At 41.8% G+C, this 23,005-nt stretch overlaps 2 protein-coding genes across 12 annotated transcripts in view; both read left to right on the top strand.

Moving 5' to 3' along the window:
• The first annotated feature begins 970 nt into the window (after positions 1–970).
• Positions 971–17,271, top strand: TCP11L2 (t-complex 11 like 2). 10 transcript variants are annotated; one of them, XM_039570976.1, is made up of 11 exons: positions 971–1,315; positions 4,034–4,158; positions 6,121–6,294; positions 7,543–7,678; positions 7,916–8,036; positions 8,748–8,968; positions 9,864–10,000; positions 10,994–11,181; positions 12,528–12,709; positions 13,744–13,913; positions 14,481–17,271. In XM_039570976.1, the coding sequence occupies exons 3-11, from the start codon at positions 6,159–6,161 to the stop codon at positions 14,723–14,725; spliced, it is 1,536 nt and encodes a 511-aa protein (XP_039426910.1). In that variant the 5' UTR covers positions 971–1,315; positions 4,034–4,158; positions 6,121–6,158; the 3' UTR covers positions 14,726–17,271. The 10 variants fall into 10 exon arrangements, with proteins under 10 accessions (XP_039426910.1, XP_039426902.1, XP_039426901.1 ...); XM_039570968.1 differs by having other exon boundaries at positions 973–1,315; positions 4,037–4,158; positions 13,741–13,913; XM_039570967.1 differs by having other exon boundaries at positions 973–1,315; positions 13,741–13,913.
• A 950-nt stretch (positions 17,272–18,221) lies between these two features.
• Positions 18,222–23,005, top strand: part of POLR3B (RNA polymerase III subunit B) — a 72,829-nt gene continuing 68,045 nt past the window's right edge. Inside the window, exons 1-5 of one of the 2 annotated variants that reach the window (XM_010410477.4) lie at positions 18,222–18,328; positions 19,816–19,848; positions 20,386–20,442; positions 20,525–20,589; positions 20,957–21,032. In XM_010410477.4, the coding sequence (XP_010408779.2) occupies positions 18,263–18,328; positions 19,816–19,848; positions 20,386–20,442; positions 20,525–20,589; positions 20,957–21,032 (297 nt within the window). In that variant the 5' untranslated portion in view covers positions 18,222–18,262. The other variant, XM_010410478.4, reaches the window with a different exon arrangement.

Raw genomic sequence — 23,005 nt, 5'->3', positions numbered from 1 at the left:
ACAAAGAGGTACAAATAGAGTTATTTAAAACATTGTCTTCTTTATAGAAGCTATTGGATTAGGCTGTTGGACTTAATCCCATTTAACGTCTCTGAAGGCCGGGCTCAGAGCGGCAGGGCTGACAGGTGCTTTGTATCCCTGCAAGCAAGCACTTGCTCTCCAGCCGGGCACTTGGCACTTGCCTAGCCAAACTCCGTTCCCTGCTTCGAGCCCTTGATTTTGTAGCAGAGGTTAACGGGACCTACAGTGGGCTTTGGTCTACCCGAATACAACACCTCTTCTGGGTAGTTCACCACGTGTGCTAAAGGTTATCTGCAGGAAGGAGAGCTGTCTGCACGACCGGCAAAGCTGGCGTTAGTGAGCTCTTGTCTCAGAGATGACTGCCGGTGTTTCGCCCTCCGTGCTTCCTGGTGGCTGAGGCAGTGATGGCACGTAGCTCCTGTGACAGGAAGAGGTGATGGCCCTGACACGTACTGCTGGCCCAGTGGGTGCGTGAAGCTGCCCTGTGCATGAGCTCAATACAGCAATAAGCAAAACATTTATAATGATAGTGCTGCACTGCCCTATGCTGCGTTCCTCAGTGGGCGCTCAGCCGGCCTCCGGACACCACAGCCATGAGCGAGACGGGTGACTAAACTCGGCACGATCCCGTGGCTTCCCTGAAGCTGAGGTGGCAGGGGTGGCAGTGGGGGGCCAAGATGATGCGTGGAAGGGCGCCTCACTACCCCCATCGAGAGAGTAAGGGAACCAAGGCAGGAACATATTTAAAGCTCCCTTTGCAGCGCAGTGCACAAAGGCGGGCACACATGACCTGAGGCGCTACCCCGTGCCCTGCGGTGCACAAGCATCTCCCATCCACTCCCCGGCTCCGCGGGGCCGGTGTTCCCGTCCCTGAGGCGGCCCGGGGGCGGGGCGGGGGCGGTGCCAGCCCGGACGGACGGGGCCCTTCCGTAAACACCACCCAGCCCGTCCCCCGGCCTACCCCCCGCACGCCGGCACGGCTCATTGCCAGCGCGGGGGAGTCCGCCGGAGCGTCTCCCCGTGTCGCCACATATTTCTCAACTCTTAGTGCTCGGTAGCAGGCAGAATGAGAAGATGTGTGCAGCTTCTACGGCGATAAGCGGAGGCTGGCCCAAGCGCCTCGGATAACTTGCTGCTGGTAGGCAGGAGAAGATGATGGCCCTCCCCCCCTCCACCGTCAGAGATGGACGTGCCCGAGGAAGACACTAATAGTCCGGGCTGGGTCTTTAAAGCCTGGGGGGGGAAATCTGTGTGCGGCCCTGGCGAGCGCTGTGCAGGACGGCGAGGGGCAGCGGTGAGTGACCGGCTGGGGACAGCAGGGCAGGGCTGCGCCGACCGGCCCGCGGTGGTGACACGCGGCGGGGTGTCCGGGCACGCACGGGCGATGAGCCGCGGGGTGAGTCCGGGTCAGCGCTGTCTCGGGGGCTGCCACCGTCCTGTGTGGTGCGGGTGACAGGGAGGTGGCGGACTGGCCCGTCAATCTGCTGCCCCGGTGGGGCACCTACTGCAGCAGGTGGGTTTCGCAGTTCCTGCGGTGGGTCCGTAGTGCTCCCCTTGCCCTGTTTCTCCTGGGCTTTTGCCATCCCTTAGTGTCCGCCGGGACGATCCGCCTCGACGGGCGCAGCCTCAGGGTCCCCCCGCTGCAGCCCCGGTCAGCAGGGTAGGGGCACCCCGACACCTCCCCGGCGAATGGGGGCCGGGGCGCTGAGGGGCGGGTGCCCGGGCTCGCCTTCTCTGGGGCTGACAGGGAACGTTCCCTTCTTGCTTCTCCCCCGGCCTCCCTCCCCCCGGGCCCGTCCTTGGAAACGGTGTTTGTTTTGGTCGGCGAGTGCCAAACTCCTGCCTTTGCTAACTGTTCAAAACATGGGGCCGGAGGAGGAGACAGGCAGCGAAACAGATGGAGGAAGAGGAGGAGCCGCCGGCTCCCCTCGGTGTCGCTCCCCCCGCGGGGGAGGGGAGCGGGCAGGGCGGCCCCGGGCTCGCTTCGGGGGCCGCAGCGCCTCGTCCCATCACCGACCTGTCCGGGCGGGGGTCACTGCCGCGGCAGCGCTGCGGGCACTCGGCCGCATCTCACTCTGGCCGATACACTGTTTCAGCCCTCACCAAGAGAAGTGTCTGTTCAAAGGGAACAGCCGTGCAACTAGCAAGCTAAAGGGGAGAAACGTCGACTGTAAGCTGTGAAAAATGAGGCGGGAGGAAATGCAAGTAACTCTTTAACAAAGGCTCTTTTCTGTTCTCGTGTTGTGAGTGCTGGCAGAGGTGGAGTCACTGAAAGCGAAACTCGAGACCAAATGAGATTCAGTCGGTGCCAGCTTGAAGATAGTAAGAATGTAAGCCCAGCAGAATAAACAAAGTTAAGACCTTCATAGTGGTAAAACTGGACAGAGCACTCATAAGTCTCTGTGTCCATGCACACTTCCAGGGCTGTGGAAAACCTTTCCTTGAAGATGGTATCTAAAGAAAAAAACCCAACAAACTGAAACTGTCTTACTCTCTCCTCCCCCTCAGGTGCTTCGTAAAATAACTTCTAAAGCAAATCTTCAGAAATGGAAAGTGTGTTTGTGTCTTCTAAAACTAACCTGATCTTGCAGTCTTGATAAGTTCTAAATGAAGAATTGAGTTGGGTGTTGTGGTAATCGATTAAGAGCAAGATGCCTCTAAGCATCTACAGTTTTGTATTTATTTTCTTTTTACTAAGAAGAATAACCCCCAACTGTCTAAATAGCAGAAACATGAGAATTTATTTCCTCATTGTTAAATTAGCTAGAATCTTGGGGATGGTACATTTAGAAGATACTTTTAGCTTGGTCTCCCATAGAGTTTATCCTTAAAAAACCCTACAAATAGTACTGATTGAAAGAAGGTAAATGGTGGGATGAAGCCCTCTGTGATGGTGTCCAACCTAATATAAATGTAAACGTGGGTAGTCTTTAATGAAGCAGAGTAAAGCCGGTTGTAACCCCAGGCTGACCCTTTAATAGAACAGTTTGGATATTAATCTGTGTATTAAAACAAAAGACTAATATGTAATAAGTAATGAGCAAATAAAAAAATAACAAGATGATATTGTTTATCCAAGATGGTGAGTTACAAAGAGTTCTTGCAAGGCTAAAGGGCTTTTTGAAATATTTTTATGTGGCCGTTATACTAATTTAAAGTTCTGTATGAACTTGGCCATTAGTTATTAATGGGAACTTCTGTGCTGTCTACACAAGTGTAAGGAAAATCAGCTCTTCCAGTGTATGCCATAAAGCAAGGACTAAGTGACTCGGTTGTCTATTGTAACTAATTAGAAATGCCATTTTTGGTTTGTTCTTACCTTTCATATGCTCAATGACTGTGCTTTTGCCTAAGTGTTTTAGATGGCACCTGCAGGTTCTGCTTGTATATTCATGTTTGTTTAGTTTGATGTGTTTATCTTTTAAACTTAGAATTTAGCAATAATGTTCTGAATCCGCAGAGTACACCCATTCTTGCTTCCCATTGTGTTTGAAGCATTCTACTAGGAAATGTATTTAGTGTGGCAAAAGATTGCAGTGGTTTTTTGTGTGTCATCTCCTGTTGCAATGTTGAAACTTCTTGCCTAGATGAAGCCTTCTGAAGCACTCTACTGACAGCTCTGCTGTCTGTATGTGTGCCTGTATTGTAGGAGCAGGTGTGGTCTTGATACATCAAAATGTCATGGGCGTCTTTGAAATGCAAGTATTTGTTGCCAAAAGATCCTTTGCTGGGACTAGCACTTAAGGACTCGATGTATATAGACTTTTAATTCTACCTTAACCCCTTGATCTTCTTGAAAGTCAAGATTGGGGTGGAAAATGGCGGTGCTGGCTTGCCTTCATGGCTGGTTTAGTGCTTCTCTCAGGAGCACCTTGCAAACCTGAATATTTATTAACATTATCATACCTTGAGGTAAGAGGAAGTTCATAAAATGATGTGTAAATTGTGTGAGAATATTGGGGTTTTTAATGGTCATTTACCTTCTTCCATGTTCTTAACACCTGAACCGCAGTAGTAGACACACCTTGAAGTGCTCCTACTCAGCAAGCAATTTGCAAGGCTCTGGGCCACTACACTGCTAACGACGTTAGTCAAATCCTTCGATGGACCACATGCTGCAACATTAATCTTTTGGAGGTTAGTTATTTGTATGTAAATAAAGAGGTGTTACACAAGATTAAAGCCTGGAAATACAGTGTTCTGATACTGATCAAAAAAATTAGTTGGAGGGTAATAAAAACTTCGCGGGCTCTGTACAGTGTTACTGTATTTAAGTGAGCAGTTCAACATGAAGAACCTCGAGTATGTTCTACAACTTGTTGGTCACAACTAGTTTCTAATCAGCATTAACTTTGAGATCTGTAACACAGATTTTAATTGAAGAAATAGTTTGTCTCTTCTCTAGCATTAACTAGTGACTCATTTCTAATTGTAACTTAAATACAATTTCCAAGCCAAAATATCTCTGTGTTTTGGGTTTTTTAGGTTCTCTTGCAACTCTGTCTTGCTTAGTCAATACTGTTTTAAATATTTGCTTGTTAGAAGTTATAAAATTGCTGTTCAAATAGAGTTACGATGCTCAGGATCACAGGTAATGCTGCAAGTCTTGAATGCATGACTTCTATGGTCTAGTCAGGTGTCTGTTACTGGCTTCTCCAGTAAAGTGATAAACTGTTAGCTGTGTTCTTGCTAATATGACCAATTCTTTTCACAAAAAAACCCCAGCATAAAGTATGACATAAATAATAAGGTGCTCAAGTGCATCCTCTTTCCTCTTAGGAGAGGAGGAAGAGTAAACATACACTTAAGAAATGTTAATCATCTCAATTAACAGGGGAGTGCTCATTGGTGTAGTGGCTCATCAAGTTATAAAGGCCTATTCAGGATGAGTTGGTACCCAAAAATCAAATGCTTTAAGCTGTAACTAGGTGCCAGCATAAAGAAATCTTCATTTTCACTACTTTTAGTCTATCCCAGGACCCCATGATATGTTGATTTACATACGTACAGACAAAGATCATCCTTTTATTGCCAAAAGTGGCTTTTTTCCAAGTTCAGCAGTTGCAAAGTGTGGTATTCCCTGCCTACTGAGGTTGGTGTGGCTTAATCGTAAATGAAGTTGTATTAGTTAAATTTGCTGATGGAAACCATTGCTGGCTATGTCTCTTCATGGCCATAATCAGAGATAGACAGCTACTTTTGGTATCTGGGCCAAATTCCTTTGGTAGTAATTGTAGCTGACTTCCAGCTTCTCGTTTTAATACTATTATGCACATATTTTTCACTTCCTGTCATGCAGTTGTTAATCATCTGTATCACACTGTGCAGCTGTCCGCGTTTTCTGCCATTGCAGATTATCTGCCTGGGAGGCAGTTTCTTTACATAGAAACACTATGAAGCACAGCACTTCTCAGTGGAGGTTGTTGTCTGTACTAAATAGAATCTTGGAGGCTCAGAGTTGCCCTTCGACTCAAACCAGAAAACCTATCCACCTTCACCCCTAGGAGGAGTAGTTTTTGGGTCTGTGCCATTGATCTGATTCTGAGCACAAACCCAGCTAAAGCAGCAGGCCAGACTGTCAGCTACACCCTGTCAGAAATGTAATATTCTGAATTACTTGCCTGTTCTGCCCCTGCAACTTCTGTGTTTGCTTCACAGTCATTACACTTGGTGCAGCCTGTTTGTGGAAGGAAACTCATTGCTAAACACCGCTGCTTGGTGAAGTTGGGTGGGGGATGGTAACATCATGAGATGCCTTTATGGATGTTGAAAACGACCAAAATTCTTGCAACAAGCAGCTTCAGGGGTTCATGTGGGTAGTCTTTCATTTTTTAAACTATAACCAATTTAGTGACTGTTTCCAACATAATCATTAAGGTATGAAACAGCTGAAGGTACAAAGCTTTCTTACAGAAAAGGTATAGTTTGTTGATAATGATATGATTCTGCATGTCAAGCCAGATCCTTTCCTTTGCTTTTCCCTTTAGGAAAGGCAACTACTTGGTCTTCATTCACAACATGATGATCAGTAGCTGACTTTTGAGAAACAAACAAAAGATGTAAGTGCTGGTTTTATGGGAATTATGTTTGCCTTTCCAGGTCTTGTTTACTGTGTAAACAAGGTAAAGGGAATCAGAATGCCTCTCAATGATGACCAGAACAGTGACTCAGATTCTTCACGCCTCTCGGAAAGCACAGCTTCTTCCAGTGACTTGGAATATTCCAGGCAGAGCTTTAACAGTGATTCTTCAAGCAAGCCCAGCTCCCCAGCCTGTAAGCCTATTTCAGCCTTACCTGCATTGTGCATGGCCCAGTAAGGCTAACTTACCTTGTTTCTCTTTGCTGTCATGGGTAGAACCTGGGATTCTGAATCTGTTTAAGAGTATTAAGAGAGATCACTCTGCTGTGAAGCAGTGCATCTCCTGTGTGTGGAACACCAGCAGCAGCTGTATCCATGGGGGTCTCCCTGTGCACTCCTTCCCTTCAGAAAGCGTAAGAAAAGTGTGTCACCATGGTCTTCCTAACCTTGGCATTGGTAGCAGCTTCCCACTCAACCAGATATGCTTTTGTGCAAAGGGTGGATTTCTTCTGTTTGATCCCTGCACTTAAAAATAATTAATTCTGTAACTTACAGATTTGTAATACTATATCAAGTTACATATAATTAATCTTGAATTCACATTTTTCTTTCATAAATATTAGAATCAAACAAAAAACACACATTTGCACAAGGAAGATAATTTGAACAATGATAAATAAAACCTTGGTTAAAATGTGGTTCGTGTGTGTCTGTAAGCATTTGCAGACTGTGCATACTTCTTACATCTATGCAAATGAAGTCCTACATTAAAATAAGCTTGTTAGTGGAGCTGCAGTTGGCAGCTGGCTCTTTGTCTTTCTTTGTTACCAGTCTTCCAAATACTAAATTAAATGATAGAATTTGAGGATTTAGAAACTTTGGGAATTTGCTTTTGTTTTCCAATGTAGAGTTTGTTTTATTGTTACTACTAACTCATAGAAAAATGAGTATAACTTACATTCCACAGCAGATGAAAGATCTGCTGATCATGAGTGGGGGGGTTTTCAAGTCAGTAGCTTCAGAACCTTCTCAACAGGCAATATAGCCATCATGTGCTCGGAATTATAATGGACATCTGGTATCTCTTACTGCTCATGCTTCTGGTTGGATGGCTTTGACAGAACATTTAGTAGGAAATCTGTGGAATGCAAGATCCTGTTTGAAAGGAAAAAAGATATCTTCGTTCAGATGCAGAAATACGAAAATGCTCCTCAAACTGTTTTGAGGCTTGTGTGGTATTTCCCCACAAACACACACACCCCTGATAAGCTGGGAGTTTCCTGAGTTAGTGTTTTAAGAAGATATAAAGACTTGGTAATCTTGGGTTGTTTCTTTCAGAGTACTAGAGTCCAATTAGCAAGCAGTAAATTTTCTAGGGTAGTATTTTCAATTGCACTTATCAGCTATAGATATTTGGCTTTAATTGATCTTGTTTGTTCCAGCAGCAAGCCCTCCCAAGGCTATCACATTTGATGAACTGATGGCAGCTACAAGAAATCTGTCAAACTGGACTCTAGCTCATGAAATTGCTGTAAATGCAAATTTTTGCATAAAACATGAAGACTACCCACAAAACAGGTAAGAGTCTGAATTTTGCAAAAAACAGCACTGGTGTTGGAAAGAGAGGAGAAATGAATGGAGCAGTCTAGACCGTGTTTTGGGAGCGGATGATCCAGCACCAAAGAAAGATGTGGTTGCAGGGCATAATATATGGGGAGGTGTGTTTCCCAACAAGTGATCAGTCTCATCTAAAGTGGTTACAAGGATGAAAGCCAGTTGGGAGTCTTTTTTGTATCTAATTGACTTACCCCACAGCTTTGCAGGCACAGTGAAACAAATTGTACACAAGGCATTTTGGGATCATTTGGAATCTGAACTGAATGAAGATCCTCCAGAATATGAACATGCTATCAAGCTCTTTGAGGAAATTAGGGAGGTAATGTTCTTCCTTCTCTGTATTGTTTTGTCAGCTTAGCTCTGAGAGTCCCTTAGTTCACTGAAGGGTCTGCTTAACTTAGTTGAGCCAACACCTTCTAGTTCTTCCTTTTATAATATGAAGCCATGATTATTCAGAACTGAAAATAGATGTCTGTTTGTAGTATATTTATATTAACCAGTAATATGGCCACAAACACGCAGTGGCATGTTCACTCAGCTGCATAGTGATGAGTTGAAAGTAATCTCTTTTCCCAACGCTTCACATCTCTACTAGCCTGTTTACAGAACCACAGTGTGAGCTTAGGGCATGAACAGGAGTATAAACATGACTGCACCTGCCTACTTAGACTTCATTGTTTGATTATTGCACAGGTGAGCATACAAACCTTCAATCCTGGCACAATAGTAAGTCTTTCAGAACTTTAAGTTAGTAAATGTTTGTTTTACAGGGTAGCTTCCCTTTTGAAGGAGTCTAGTTGTTGACTTGCTTTTTGTTTTACAAATGGCTTTGAGCATTTTTGCAGAACTGTACTGGTTTGGGTTTTTTTCAAACAGTCCTTTTTTTCCCACTACCTTTGATAATGTTCAGTCTTAAAATGTCTGGTTATAATCTGTCAGCTATATACATGACAATTCACTCAAGTGTGTTTACTAAGTGGTTTGGTTTTTATTGATAAGCTTTTCCTTTTTTTCCCCCTCTCTAATTTAGATTCTTCTTTCCTTCCTGACTCCTGGAGCAAACAGGATTCACAATCAAATCTGCGAAGTTCTAGATACGGATCTTATAAGGCAGCAGGCAGAACACAATGCTGTTGATATTCCTGGGCTAGCTAACTATATCATCAACACTATGGGAAAGTTATGTGCTCCAATAAGAGACAATGATATAAAACAGTTAAAAGCAACTGACAATATTGTAGAGTTACTGAGGTTGGTATTTGAGTGTGGTTTTTAGAGAAAAAAAACTCTCCTCTGAAAGTGTATTGAGCAGTAGAAGAGGGGGAGTGGTAAAGGAAAGGAAGTCTAAAATTGTGTCAGTTTGCATAACACCTGTTCTCAAACTATAGGAAACCTTACTGAAGCATTAAAGGGAAAGAGCTCTGACACACTGGCCAGATTGTGTATCTTACTTTGTAATGAAATGGGTAGGATACCTAGATGGAACCAGGCAGCTCTGAATATCTAAGACAACAACTTTTGCAACAATCTGTTTCAGAAACCTTTTTCTGTCTTGTTCATTCTTACAAAGTGTAAGCAGCAGACTTGTACTGTTCCCTCTTGAATAGTTAATTGCATTCTTCTTCTGGAAGGCCGAACTTTGGATTTAAAAGCACTTTAGTTAAGATCTTATTACTTGAACTTGAGCAAAACATCTGCACAACAGGGCAGAAAACAGTGCTCCTTAGGTACACTGAAGTATTAATAGTAAATGGTAGTTGTTCTACTGTTCGTTCATACGCAGGGATCAAAGCAACTAGGTCAGAAGGATTGTTTCTCTTAATGCAATCAGTGACCAAAAAGTTAAAATCTGTTCATTTAGGCTGAAATGTACCAATTCATGTAGTTCGTGAAAAATTTACTGTTACAGGGCTGTAGCATTTAGTGATGCTACCTTAGTCCTGTTCTTCCTAACTTAGACCAAGCCTTATAAACACCTTCAAGAATTCCAGATGATAGGTAACATATCTGTTACTCTGAGATACCAGTGAAGGAGTTCACTTCTCCCAGAATTGAAATTAAAGTGATAATGTACATGTACTTCACATGTGCTGGTGAAAATCAATAGAATAAATTAAACTGGAAAATTTTAAATTTCTCTTTTCAGACAAATATTCCATGTTTTGGACCTGATGAAAGTGGATATGGCAAATTACACAATTAAAAGCCTTAGACCATACCTCTGGCATAACTTGGTGGACTACGAAAGAACAAAATTCCAGGAAATTCTTGAAGAAACACCAGGTATGTACCATGCTATTTTTAATTTAAACTTCTCTTTTAAAAAAGGCTATTTAAATGTGTGCTTTGAAAAATCTGTAAGTTGCAGTTAACTTAGAGGAAAACTTCAATTTCTTGTCTGTATCTAAAGAATGGAAAAGTTTTTTGACAAGCAAGCTATCACTGGATGATTGCTTAACTTGCTGTCTAGTTTGTCTGTCTGGGGCATTTTCAGACAAACTTACATTTACCAAATTGGTTGGTGTCTGAAAGACAAACAAGTGGTGACTCTTGCTGTCTGGATGCAGAAGCCCTACGTAAGATGAGACTTTTCTCTCTTGTGTGTGCAACAGTTCTGTTGTTAGTGTGAAGTAAACATGTAAAAACAGTTAGTGTGCCTGAAAGGTAGAAGTGGTAAGATCAATGTTTTAATAAACAAAAGGCAGGCTCTGAAAAAAATTTCTTAGATGGTGCAAAGTCAACTTGATGCACTAGAACAGATTTTTGTTTAATGTGGTTAAACAGTCTTCAGAAATACATCCTCTAAAAAGAATAAGTAAGCTTGCTAACATCTAGAGCAGGGGCTTCTAAAATGGGAGCCCTGAACCACTGATGGGGCCTGAGTGTTCATATATGGAGCCTGAGAAAACCTCTACTACAACAAATCAAATGTTTTAATCTTCCTTCACCTCTACTTTTCAGTCTTATGCCCCAGCTGATGAGTGGTCTCTCTGAAAAAGGGAAAACAATTCTTTGGGAACTCAAACTTTGAGGCTTTTATTACCTAAAAATCTTGTCTGAAGTCTAACAATTTGTGGCTGGGTTTGTACAAACTAGGTAGAATTTCAAGGTGATCAGTGGAAGAAAGTGAATGAGGGAATTAAAGTGTCAGACTCAGCTGTCCATTATGTTTAAGTCTTCAGAGGTTGAATTCTCTTAGGTATACAACCTTTTTCTCAAGGTAGTGCTTATTTTGATGAAGGCATGCAGTAAATCTGTGCTATTTGCAATGCTTAGGTGCCCTGAATCTCACAACAGAATGGATAAAGGAATCGATAGAAGATGAATTGTCATCTGTTTCTGATGAGTCTTCATCATCCCCTGGTGCTGATAGTAGTTCGAAACCAATTATTAGTCCTACACTGGTGCTAAACAATGGCTACTTGAAACTGTTACAATGGGATTATTGCAAAACAATTCCAGAGGTAAGAAGTTACATTTTGGTGTCTTCAGATTACCAGCTATATGAAATCATTGGTGTGATATACTAATCCTGCTATTGATGACAGTAAGTGAATATTCTCTTGCACTCCATAAATTACTGCACAGTAAATTTGAAATTTGGAGATTATATTCTAGTCCAGCTTCTGAAATTCGAGATGGGCAAGTCAACAACCAGAAAAGAACAAGGTAAAGGTCGTTTTCCCTCTTTCCAATCATAGCTCACCAGCTCCACCCTAAGAGCAGCCTTGGCTGTGGTCAAAGGCTGGGCCTTGTACTGACAGTACTTGGCTTTCTGTATCTTTAAAAGAACTGATTGTAGCATCCTGTTTCCCTAACAGCAGCAGGAATGGGTGGGATCACTCTTTAGAACAGAATCAGTAAAAGCTTGAAGGCCTCTAAAGTAGGTATTTAGCCTTTCTCAGTGCATGTAAACTATTCCTTCAAGAATCAGCGTTCATATTTTCCCTCCACCTCCTGATTACCGACCTCTGCAACTTTCCATAAAGCCACTGTGAAATTTGCCATCGGTCAGGGCTAAAATTTGCATTTCCAGGGAGGGCCTTAGCTACACATAGGGTGGCCTGGCAGAGAATTTGCTAAATACATGGGGATGGCTCTTGGTATTCTCAGTCAGTGGACAGAAGGGAAACCACTGTCTTAGCTTTCTGCGAACAGTTTTGAATAAGAACCACGCACAGGTATCCTCTGGTGGATCTAGTATTATGAAATTGTTGGATGTTAATGCCGCTGTGCTGCTCAGGATGAACTCTTTCTAACCTAAAATTAACTCCAGCTACATTTTGCTGTGGGAGTTACTTACGTTCTTCGTATGATCAGCTGGCTTTTTGCCTGGAGCGGGTTATGTATCACTTGCAGAACCTGCTCTGTTGGTTGAACTGGTGGTTGTCAAACACAATTGTTCATCATTATCCATCAGTTACAAATCTTGGAATTTTTTCAAAAGACAGCCAAATCCAGAAGACTATTCTGTCTGTAATCTGGTCATTACAATGTTCTCTGGGTCCTCTGAGCATTCCATGTCATGGGCTGAATTGTTGGTTGCAGATTTGTCAGCAGTGATGAGGAGTGAGATGCAATGTCCTCAGTTTCCTCATTGCTTTCCTTCCCACCGCAGGCTTACTTCTGTAACTTGTACCGTAATGCCACTTGATGCTATACATATTTAGGGTATTTCAGTTGCTGTCTGTTCTGGCTTTGTGTATTTGTGATTACAAATAGTAATGCTTCATAACTATATCCTAGACCTGTCCTTTTCCTGTATCTCTCCTTCCTTATTCCTAAACTAGTATTATTGTTTCAATTCTAGACTCTAATAACAGATGAAGTTCGTCTTCAGGAGTTGAGAGAAAAGCTCAATCAATTAAAAATCATAGCTTGTGTTTCTCTCATAACAAACAACATGGTGGGTGCAGCAATTGTAGATTTGCCTGATTTTGCTGACCATCTGAAAAGGATCTCCCTTCCTCTTCTTGAAGGCATGAACAAGAAGTAAGGCCTTTTTTTTTACTTTTTTTTTACCCTTATTTTTCTTGAGAGGAAACAGTTGGAAGCAATTCTAGTGTCATAGACAGTGCTTGTTACTAATAGGAAGGTGTTGGGGTCTCCTCCCCCCGCTGTGTAGCCCTGGCAGAGGGGCCCTGAGGGCACAGACACGGGGTTTCCCTGCCCCTGCTCAGCCTCGTTCCCATGGGTTGGTTTGTGTTCCCTGCGCGGGCAGAAGGACCCTTGGTCCCGTGACTGGAACAGTTCCTGAGCAGAGCCCCGGCCATGCGGCTGGAGAAATAAACATCTCTGAAACATCTAGCAAGAATCTGTCTGTCCATATATATTTCCTTTCCACGGGACTCCTGGTTTGATATATGCGTGTTGCAGGATCCCCACTGCAACAGGAAGATACCAAATTTTAATCTATATATTCCCTTTATAATACAAGGCCACTATATGTTAGAGATGTGTTTTCAAAGCTAGATTTTAATAAAATCTCATCTCAATATCAGTGTGCAGATTTTGGAGCCTACCAGTAAACTTCATTCATACACTCCAGTGCTGGAAAGACTGTGACAATACATTCACTAAATTATCTTGCCAGTTGCTTCAAACTTGTTGTAGGTAGTTCCAAGTTACTTGGCTGCCTATTTCTTTGGCTGCTTGTACTACAAGCAAGTCTGATGTATGTGACGCTCTTTTAAAAGAGTTTTCCACTCTGCTTTTTCTTGTGAAATGCTATGCATGTGGCCCAGGAAAACACCTAGGCACAAGGATAAAGTGAACTGGTGTCACTGCTGCACACTTGAAATTACTTTTCCCATTTGAATCACAATTAGGTCCTTCTTTTACCTTCCACATAGAGATTTTCTTGTATCTGTAGATTTACATAAATCTGCAGCAAAAGATGAAAACTTCAAAATTCTCTCATTGCAGAGACCAGGTTGAAAATAAAAGGGAAAGGAGACAAGTGAGAGACTTTACAAGCTATGCTACAGAAACTGCAGAATTTAATGCTTTTTTGTTTCTTCCAGAAGTTTTGATTTGAAGGAGGCTCTGAATGCTATTGGTATCCAGATTTGCAGCACAGTGAACAAGTCTCTAAGTGAAAGAGGTCTTCCCACTCTTAGTGAAGAAATGCAGAGTAATTTAATGGGTCAAATCGCTCATATTGTTGAGAAGAATAATCCTGTCTGTTCTTTGATTGGTTAGTAAGATACTACATAATTGTCATATTGTATGTGTCTATTTATAAATTCACTTCTAGCAAGCTTAATAGGCTGTCTGATTATCTTCTAAAAGCATGCTCTAACTGCAGTAAAATACTGGCTCAACTAAACCTAAGGAAATGTTGTTTACTTAGAGCGTGGTTAGTCACAGCTAGAAATAATTCTAAAAGTGCCTGTAGAGACAAGCCTAGGCAGCCTAGTATTTTGGAGAAGAATTTAGAAAAAGGAGTGCTATTCAGTCTCCTTTGTGTCCGTTCTGGGTTTAAACCTAGTGGGGTTTGTTTGGTTTTGGTTTTTTTTACTTTGAGTCTACTTCATATTAGTAAATGTAACTTGTTGCAGTGGGTTTATGCTGTGTCCACCTTGCAGTAGCCAAATTTAAGAAGCTTATGGTATTGTTTGCCATCCCAACGCAATCTTGGGAAAGAGCTACTGCTTACATTTTTGGATTTTTTGCTGTGCTGATGTGCAGGGTGCTTACAAAGTGACTATGGCTTCATCTTGGGTTTACATTTGTTCTGAGCATGCTTTATATTCCATTTCAGACAAACGAATCCAGCTCTTCATGAGAAGCTTGCTTACTCTTCCCAGTTCTCAGAAGTGTATGCCTACTGTGCCAGGAGGCCTTTCTGTGATTCAGACAGAGATGGAGTTGCTTGGATCTCAGTATGCAAGCATTGTAAACTTCAATAAAAAAGTGTATGGGCCATTCTATGCAAACATACTTAGAAAACTGCTTTTTCCTGAGGCAGCAGTGGAGAAAACAGAAGCAGAAACATCTAGCAATTAAAAAATGTACCCTTTTTTTAATCTTCCAAGACAGTGGGGAAGTCATGTCACTAAGAACAGCCTACTCCAGTGACTGTTGATGGAAAAAGGTCTTGTAAAATCTATACAGATTTGTTTCTGAAATTCAGTGTAAAGAAATTAATGTGAAGGTCATCTATATGTATTTTAATAGAAAAATATTTGTCTAATGGATTGTCACATGTAATAGCCAGCAAATTATGAATTTCAGTAGCAAACATTTATTATGACTCGCAGTGGCAAAGAGCTGGCAATGTACTTACTGTTTTGCCACCATCAGAACAATGTTATTTTTCAACTCAAATATATTTACATATAGCAATGCATATTATAAAATGACAAAGCAACTGTAGATAAAATGCACTATGCTTAACATTGTATTTTTGTAGAGTAACATCCCAGACAACAATTACGTTTCTGAAAATACTTTGAAGAAAAAGGTATAGCATAACTGCTTTAGTAACCAAACCCAGGTTCATCCTAGGCCAAATTCGGGTACTCCTGCAATTACTGGAGCCAGAACTTTGCCTCTGTTACATTAAGGAATGCCAGTGTTATAAGCTGTTTGCAGGATAGCAGTTACAGAAGCAGCATTCACCACTTCAAGTAGGAATCATTCAGAACTTCTCAACTGTAATTGAGATTAACAATAAACACCTAAGAAACATGATGTTTGGGGGGGGTGGTGGAGTAAATTTCTGTATATAATGTTTATAAGCATTTTGTTTATTCAGTGGAGGTCATACAGATCTTTAATACGTGTATGTACTGATCTTTGATCTTAATGGGTGGGTGTTAAGTATTTTTAAGTTAGGTCTTTCTAACCTTTATTCCCAAAAGCACTTAAGACTGACCTTACAGTGTACCACAGAACAAGTACCCCTTTCATGCCCTCATCCAACAGAATGTAAGGTTTTCACAAGATATTCTTAGGCCTGAAAGCAAGAACCCAAGCAATTAGTTGGTTTTGAAAATGTGATTAGATTTCACTTTTTCATGGAGTCTGTGAGAAATGCTCCTGTTTTCCTCAAATTCCTTTGGACTGGGCCCCAATACTTAGTCCCCATTTAAGGCATTGGGAATCTTGCATACAGAAAATGAATAGGATTGAAATTGAGAAATGTGGAAGTGAACTTCTTTAAGTTTACACAGGCTTTATTTTGCATATTTCAGATTACTGGGATTACATAGTGCTGGAATACATATTATAGACATGTTCTTGTCTATGAAATTGAATAATTTACTTGAAAGTGATATTTTAATATATTACCATATAATACTCCTTTTAAGATGTCATATATAGAAAATCTCAGTGTGGTACAAGTTAGAGCTTGTTTTTAATATTTTATATTACAATCTATTTTTTATGAAGAGACAAAAATAACCTGTAAAAGCTTAATGTGTCACACATTCTTTATGTACATTACTGTGTCTATCATAAAGGTCTAAAAAAACCTGGGCATTATTAGCACTGTGGTTTTGTAGTCCATTTCTACAGGATTCTGTACCGTTTATAGCAAGGGAAATGACTTCTATTCAGTTGTTCTTCAGTGTCCAAGGACTTTGGTCACATGTACATGTTAAGGAAAACTCTCTTCAAAATGCCTTTTTAGAGAAATTTCTCTAGTGCACTTCTGTAAAAACATTGCACAAAATCAAGATGAACACATACTATAAAGGGAACTGTTTCCTGGAAAACCTGAGAGAAAGGAACTCTTAGACTATAATAACTGTGCCACTAGCTAAGCCAGGCTTGCTCAGATGAATATGGAATTTTGGTAGGCAGTCCTAAATCATTAAGAGAATGCCATTTCAAAAGCAGGTAGGGGGAATGAATCTTAGTGATTTGCTACATAATTAGAAATACCTACATGATTTTGAGCTTCAGGCAAAAGAGGATTTTATGAACATTTGAAGGTGATTGCTAACATGATTATGAACTTTTTATTGTAATATTTTATATACATTCTATTGTACAAATAAATACCAAACTACAGCTTTTTAATTAACTGGGGAAACTGTCATACTAGTTTTTACCAGTAAATACTCAGAAGATAGCATTTATTGGGGGGCATTGGTGATTAAGGTGACTTGGAAAGGGCATTTTATAGCATGGCCTGTGTTTCAACTGATTGTTTAATGTGTTTTAATTTAATGTTTCAAACGTGGACATTGTATCTGTTTAATGTCATGTGTTGCATGCTGTTCATGCTGCTGTGGCTGAAACGCACTTGCCTCTACTCTGAAGTTGTCCTTGTGAAACAAGATGCTATTCTGTAGCAGCTTTGTTAAAAAACAAATATTTGAGGGTTTGTATACATTAAATCTTGTTTGTGATACCCTCAGTGGTGAAAAGTCCTCTATACAAACTTTATTAAATGGAATGGACTGTTAAATGCCAAAGATAAATGACTCCACTAATACTCTATTGTGACTGTTTTTCTGTTACTTCTCATCAGCAGCTCCACTGTAGTGATTTTAACCCAGCTGTACAAATAATATTAAAAACATTTGCTTGCTCAAATCTGACTACTTGGAAGAAGGATGTATTGGGTTTGCATGGCAGAGTTGGGAGGGAACAGGCTACAGCAGTGGCTTCTGTGAGCAGCTGCTCCAAGCTTTCCCCCGTGTCCGACAGAGGACTTGCTTGGATTAAACATGGATTGCCACGTATTGAAAAAAATCTCCACTGACTCTGCTCTTCAGGACGGAAACCAAATGGAAGTAGTCTGAACATGTTACTCCTCTTTAAGGTAGGGGCCTTAGTGGCCGGGGTGGGTGGAGCCCAGACCCAACCCCGTGAATGTTACTCATATGGAAACAGCCGCAGCAGACGTGTGTGGGTCTGTTTTCACACTCTGCTTTTAAAACTTACCAATTATTACTATATACACATATGTATCTACATATATATCTCCAAAAACTTACTGCTACAGGAATCTGCAAAGATTACAAGTGCTTATTGTTTCATTTTGAACTGGGACAGATGAGTAGCTCCCTATTTGACTGGGATTTTGGTGTCTCTATAGCACCGACCCTTGTAAAGGAAAACAAATAAATTTGTAGGTGATTCAGTTACAGCATCCAAGATCAGAAGGCGGCATTAATAATAAACATGCTAAAAGCTTATGCCCCAAGTTGCTTTACACGCTAAAACTGCAGGGAAGCCTTTTAAAGCCCAACTGCTCCGTGTCTCTGCCGCCTCCTGGCCCCCCGGCTGCCCCGGCGAGGGGGGCGGTGACCGGCTCGGGGATTTAGGGGAACACCCGGGCGCTGCCAGCTCCGCAGTGCCCCGGGAGGGGCGGGCTGCAGGGCCCCCGGGAGGGGCCGGGCACCGGGAGGGGCGGGCTGCAGGGCCCCCGGGAGGGGCCGGGCACCGGGAGGGGCGGGCTGCAGGGCCTGGCCGTCCTCAGCGCTCGGCTCTCGCGGGCTGCGCGGGGCCGGAACCTTCGTGCGCCGCGCCGGTGCGCGGGGGGACGCGCTGGGCTGCAGCGCCGCGGTGCGCGGGGGCCGGGCGGCGATGGAGGCGCTGGGTCTCGGCGCGCTGACCCCGGAGCAGGCGGCGGCCCCGGTCAACACGGTGGAGGTCAGCGGGGCCGCGGGGCCAGCAGCCGGGTGCGCCTCGGGCTCTCCCGGAGCGCGGCTGGGGTGGGCTGGGCTGGGGTGGAAGGAGTCTCCTGCCCGCGCACACGTGGAGTTCCCCCCTGCCCGTGGTTCGCCTCTCGGGAGGTCTGTGTTTGTGGGGGCGGGGGTTTGTCTGGTCCGAGCTGCCCCTGAGCAGCCCGTGATGAACCCGGGCTCGGCCTCCTGAGGTGCCGTCCCGTTCCCGGGATGTGAAGGCCTGTGTCCGGCGCACAGAGTCAGAATGGTCTGGGGTGGAAGGGACCTTACAGCTCATGTCTTTCCAACCCCTCTGCCGTGGCAGGGACACCTCCCGCTACACCAAGTTGCCCAATGCCCCATCCAGCCTGGCCTTGAAATATTTACGTAAGATTAAAATCATTAGTCTCATCCCTAGGTCATCAGTTTAACTGCATTGCTGTTTAACAGATTAAACGCCCTTTTTTAGACATAACATTTAAATCATAAAAACCTGAAATCAAGTGCTCTTCAGCTTCCCAGACTGTAAACACGACTGCATATAAACCACAGGGAACCAGTAGTAAAAGCTACACCGTACTGCATGTGTGTCTTCTTACTGCATTGGCTTTGTCATTATTAGATGTTAAATTGGGATCACAGGCAAGATTAGTAGATTAACAACAGCAGTGAAGGTTGAAAACCAAGAGGACTATCAACATTGCTGTGGATATAAGAAAACTAACAACTTTTTACAGGGTTTTTTGGTTATTCATTTTGTAGTATTTTTAAGTGGTAGTAGATGGAGAAGCATATGAGAACTGGGGACACTCATCCTCAGTAAGAGGATTTTGTCTCTAGCCAAAGATACATGCAAGCTTTTGCACTGCCATGGTAGAAGAAAGTGGGGCTGATGTAAGGAGGTGTTCCCTGTGATCACTGAAGATTAGAAATAGGGGAGAAATTGTAGGAACCTTGATATACTTAGCACTTGTCAGTACTTTTGCTAAATCTTTGTAGGATTTAGGGTCCTAGTAAGTGTTACAGAGACTTGTATCTACAAGTGTTGCTTCCAAGACTGAGCTTCTTTCATGTGTTTTGTAAAGTGCAGGTTGTAGGAAATCTTCCCTTTCTAGGAATATAATTTACAGTGTTAACAGAACAAAACCAAAGAAGTTGATCTTAAATGAGGACATGGTGTTAAGGAACTTTCTAAGAAAAATATATTTTCATGTAAGTTGGTCTTAGGAAAGGCGGTGTGCCATTGCATCCTGAATAAATACTGCACATAGGGTTTACTAAGATGATCCAGGTCATTTTTATCCATCTCTGTTGGCTTTAGACAATATTCATTTTTTTTTCTAAATGGATCTGATTTTAAACTATATTACTGTTTAAAAAACAACAATAATAAAAGATGCAGACAAAAAAGCTCAAACATCTTAGATGTTTGTTTATCCTTGGAAAGATATTTCAGACTGTTTTTGTTTTCAGGAAAAATGGAGACTTCTTCCAGCATTTCTGAAGGTTAGTGCTACACACTCCTTTCATGGTGTGAATACTTAATCTCCTTTCTAACTTTACATTCCTTTCTTCTAGCTTTTACTGATATCTGTACTGATACTGTTTCCCAGAATATCTGTCCTCACTTTTCTGTGGAGTTTGCCTTTCTTTTAGTTCTCTGCAGTTATCAATAGACTAATTCCATAGATTGTTTTCTTGATTAATTTACAGATTATTTTGTGGAGACATCCTCCTAGAGGTTTGCATTTTTGTATGGTTGTTCTCAATCCATGCTGTATATATGTAATGTTTCCAGATTATTTTCCTGTTTTACTGGCACTCGGAGACCCTACCCATGCTCTTTATATGACAGCTCTGGTGTGAACTTGGAAATGTAGTGTAGAGCCAGAGTGATTGTCCAGCCACTTCCCAGAAGTTGTCAACTGAAAGAATTAACACAGTTATCCAAAAATAGTTATAAATGCTTACATCCTAATTTCTGCCTTGTGTGATTAATGTTATTGAAGCTGATTTTATTTGCTGCATGTGTGTGTTTTTCAGGTGAAAGGGCTGGTGAAGCAGCACATAGACTCATTTAACTATTTCATCAATGTTGAGGTAGGCTCTGTTGGGGGAAGGAGGGTGGCTCTTAGTACTCAGAAAAGGCACGTGGCTCCATTTTGTTATTTTTCTCCTCCAGATAAAGAAAATCATGAAGGCCAATGAAAAAGTTACAAGTGATGCTGACCCAATGTGGTACCTGAAGTAAGCATGAGATGATTTCCACATCAGTAGCTGCATGAGTACTATCTCATGGGTTTGTTATCAGCTATAAATTGTTTATAGGCACTTGTGTAGGTATAAATCAGGAGGATATTTTCTATTACTTATCTCTTACTTTATGTAATGAAAGATGGGAAGATTTAAAGGTTTATTCCACATGCAGGCTAAATTTTAACTAATTAGACCACAACTCAACTACAATGAGTTACTTTGGGAAGAATCATTGCTTGTTATTAATCAGCTTGTGTTCATCAAAGTAACTTCATTTTTCAGTGTATGTAAAATTTTGCTTCCTTCAGGTTGCCTGAAAAATATTTGCCTCATTGCTTATTTTGAAACTGTATTACAGGTACCTCAATATCTATGTGGGTACTCCAGATGTGGAAGAAAGCTTCAATGTGACACGACCTGTATCACCTCATGAGGTATTGATGTTTGCATCTGTCCTGTTTGGTTTTTTATCTTGGGAATGTCTTGGATAATAGCTGCATGTAATTTTGAGTACCTGCATGTTACATTAGGTAGTGCAGTGCATTCCACCATCGCTGTAAAAAGAAGCCTCAGAGATTGAAACATCATGGAATAAAGCTTTTTAATTTTATTTTAAATTGGGGTTTTTTTTCAGTATTCAGTGCTTTGTGTTAGCTGAATTTGAGTGGGTTTCCATGAAAGTAGTGAAAAGTACTTCTCTTGCTTAATCTTGTGGCTCTCCTTATGACAGAGCTGAAGTCCTCATGCCATAATGTAGGGTGCTTCGATATTTTTATTAACTTCTTTTTAATATTAGCTTTGCTGCTGTCTGCACCATAGGTCACTTCAGTCTCTGTTTCCCTTCCAGTTTTCTTTGGGAATGTATATCTGATTTTTTGCTTGTATTTTTAAAGTCTGGTTCAGAAAGCAAACATGGAAACTTTAAGCAGAAACGGATGGAAATTGTTAAAATTACAAGAAGCTGCAGAAGAACATTAGCCTTATGGGGAGTATATTTAATTTCATTGCAGTGCTGTAGGCATGTAGGTTAACAAATGGACTGTGTACTTCTGGAATAAAGATGTATGTTGGAGGACAGATGCTGCTGTGGTTGAAATCAGAACGGCTCATTGGTTTTGACCAACAGGGTATCAGGTAGCTTCTGTATGTATGAGAAAGCCATAAACTAACATAACCTTTGAACTTTTTAGGATGCTTTCATGTACCTAGAGCCATTCAATTCTCTTCAAAGTGCTCAGGAACACAGTATTTCTCTCCTGCTACTGTGCTTTGAGATTTATACCACTGCAACAGAGGTAGTGACCACCTCTTTTTGGCCTCTGAAGGGGGAACTGAGCTTGGAACTTGCACTCATTTACCTGCATACAGCCTGTTGTCAACGTCATAACAGTTCACGTATCAGATGCTTTTTTCCTTGCTATATCCACTTAATACTTGAAGTTGAAATGTCTTTTTTGTCATCTCATCATGAGATACATTGTGCGCTTTGGAGGAATTCTGTAAGAACCGGCTGTCCAGTGGCTGCCACTTGGGCATAGCCACTTTGTTTCCAGTGACCTGACTCAAATCTCATTTGGTTTGATGGAAAGCTTTGAAATAAAGCCATTAATTCAGCCAGATGTCATATGTGATAGTTGCTGCATCTCACAAATGTGTAGCTAACGTTAAATCAGTAGATGTGAATGTGCACAAAATGCAACAGGAAAGATTTCTTTCATATGAATGAAACTGCATGCAAAAAGTTGTTTGTGGCCAACAACTCATATTCCAGAATTCAGGTATTAAAATGCCTCCTTACTTTATAGCTGAAGTGACTGTATATGCAGAGGAAGGCAAAATAAATGCTTCTCTTTATTTTCAGTGTGCTGTACACACGTGGAGGCCACAGTTATTTTCTTAAATAGGATGCTGCTCAGGTCAAGCCAGGGTGCAGTTGGAAAAAAGAAAAGGATTGGATAGTTAGGAGTCTGCCATTATATTTCTCTGTTGAAGGCTTTAAAATTCCTTCCCAAAACCACCTAAAATGATCAGATTTTTATAAGGGTCTGAGTATATATCAAGTCATGCCTGTCTTTTACCTTCAGGTGTCTATAGTTAGAAGTTACCTCAAGGAAGGTGATGCAAAAATACACATGCTGGAATATTACACTGTAATTTGTATTTTATATCTGTGTCTTGTGTTAAAGAAGCACACACAGAGAATCCCAAGGCCTTTTTTTCCCGGGTAGTACTAAAGAGGCTGTCTAACTCTCTTTCTCCTCCAGTCCTTACAGGAGTTTCCTGAACTGTTCATACAGATGAATTTAAAGTAATTAGAATATGGAAATATTCTCAGTTACTTTTAAATTGGATGTAGTTGCTGGGAGCAGAATGGCACCTAGTTTTCTGCATGGCACAGCTTGAAAGC

Source organism: Corvus cornix, chromosome 1A (assembly GCF_000738735.6).
Source record: "Corvus cornix cornix isolate S_Up_H32 chromosome 1A, ASM73873v5, whole genome shotgun sequence".
NCBI classification, from domain to species: Eukaryota; Metazoa; Chordata; class Aves; order Passeriformes; family Corvidae; genus Corvus; species Corvus cornix.
The sequence above is the reverse complement of the archived record's forward strand: the minus strand, read 5'-3'. Positions and strand labels throughout refer to the sequence as shown.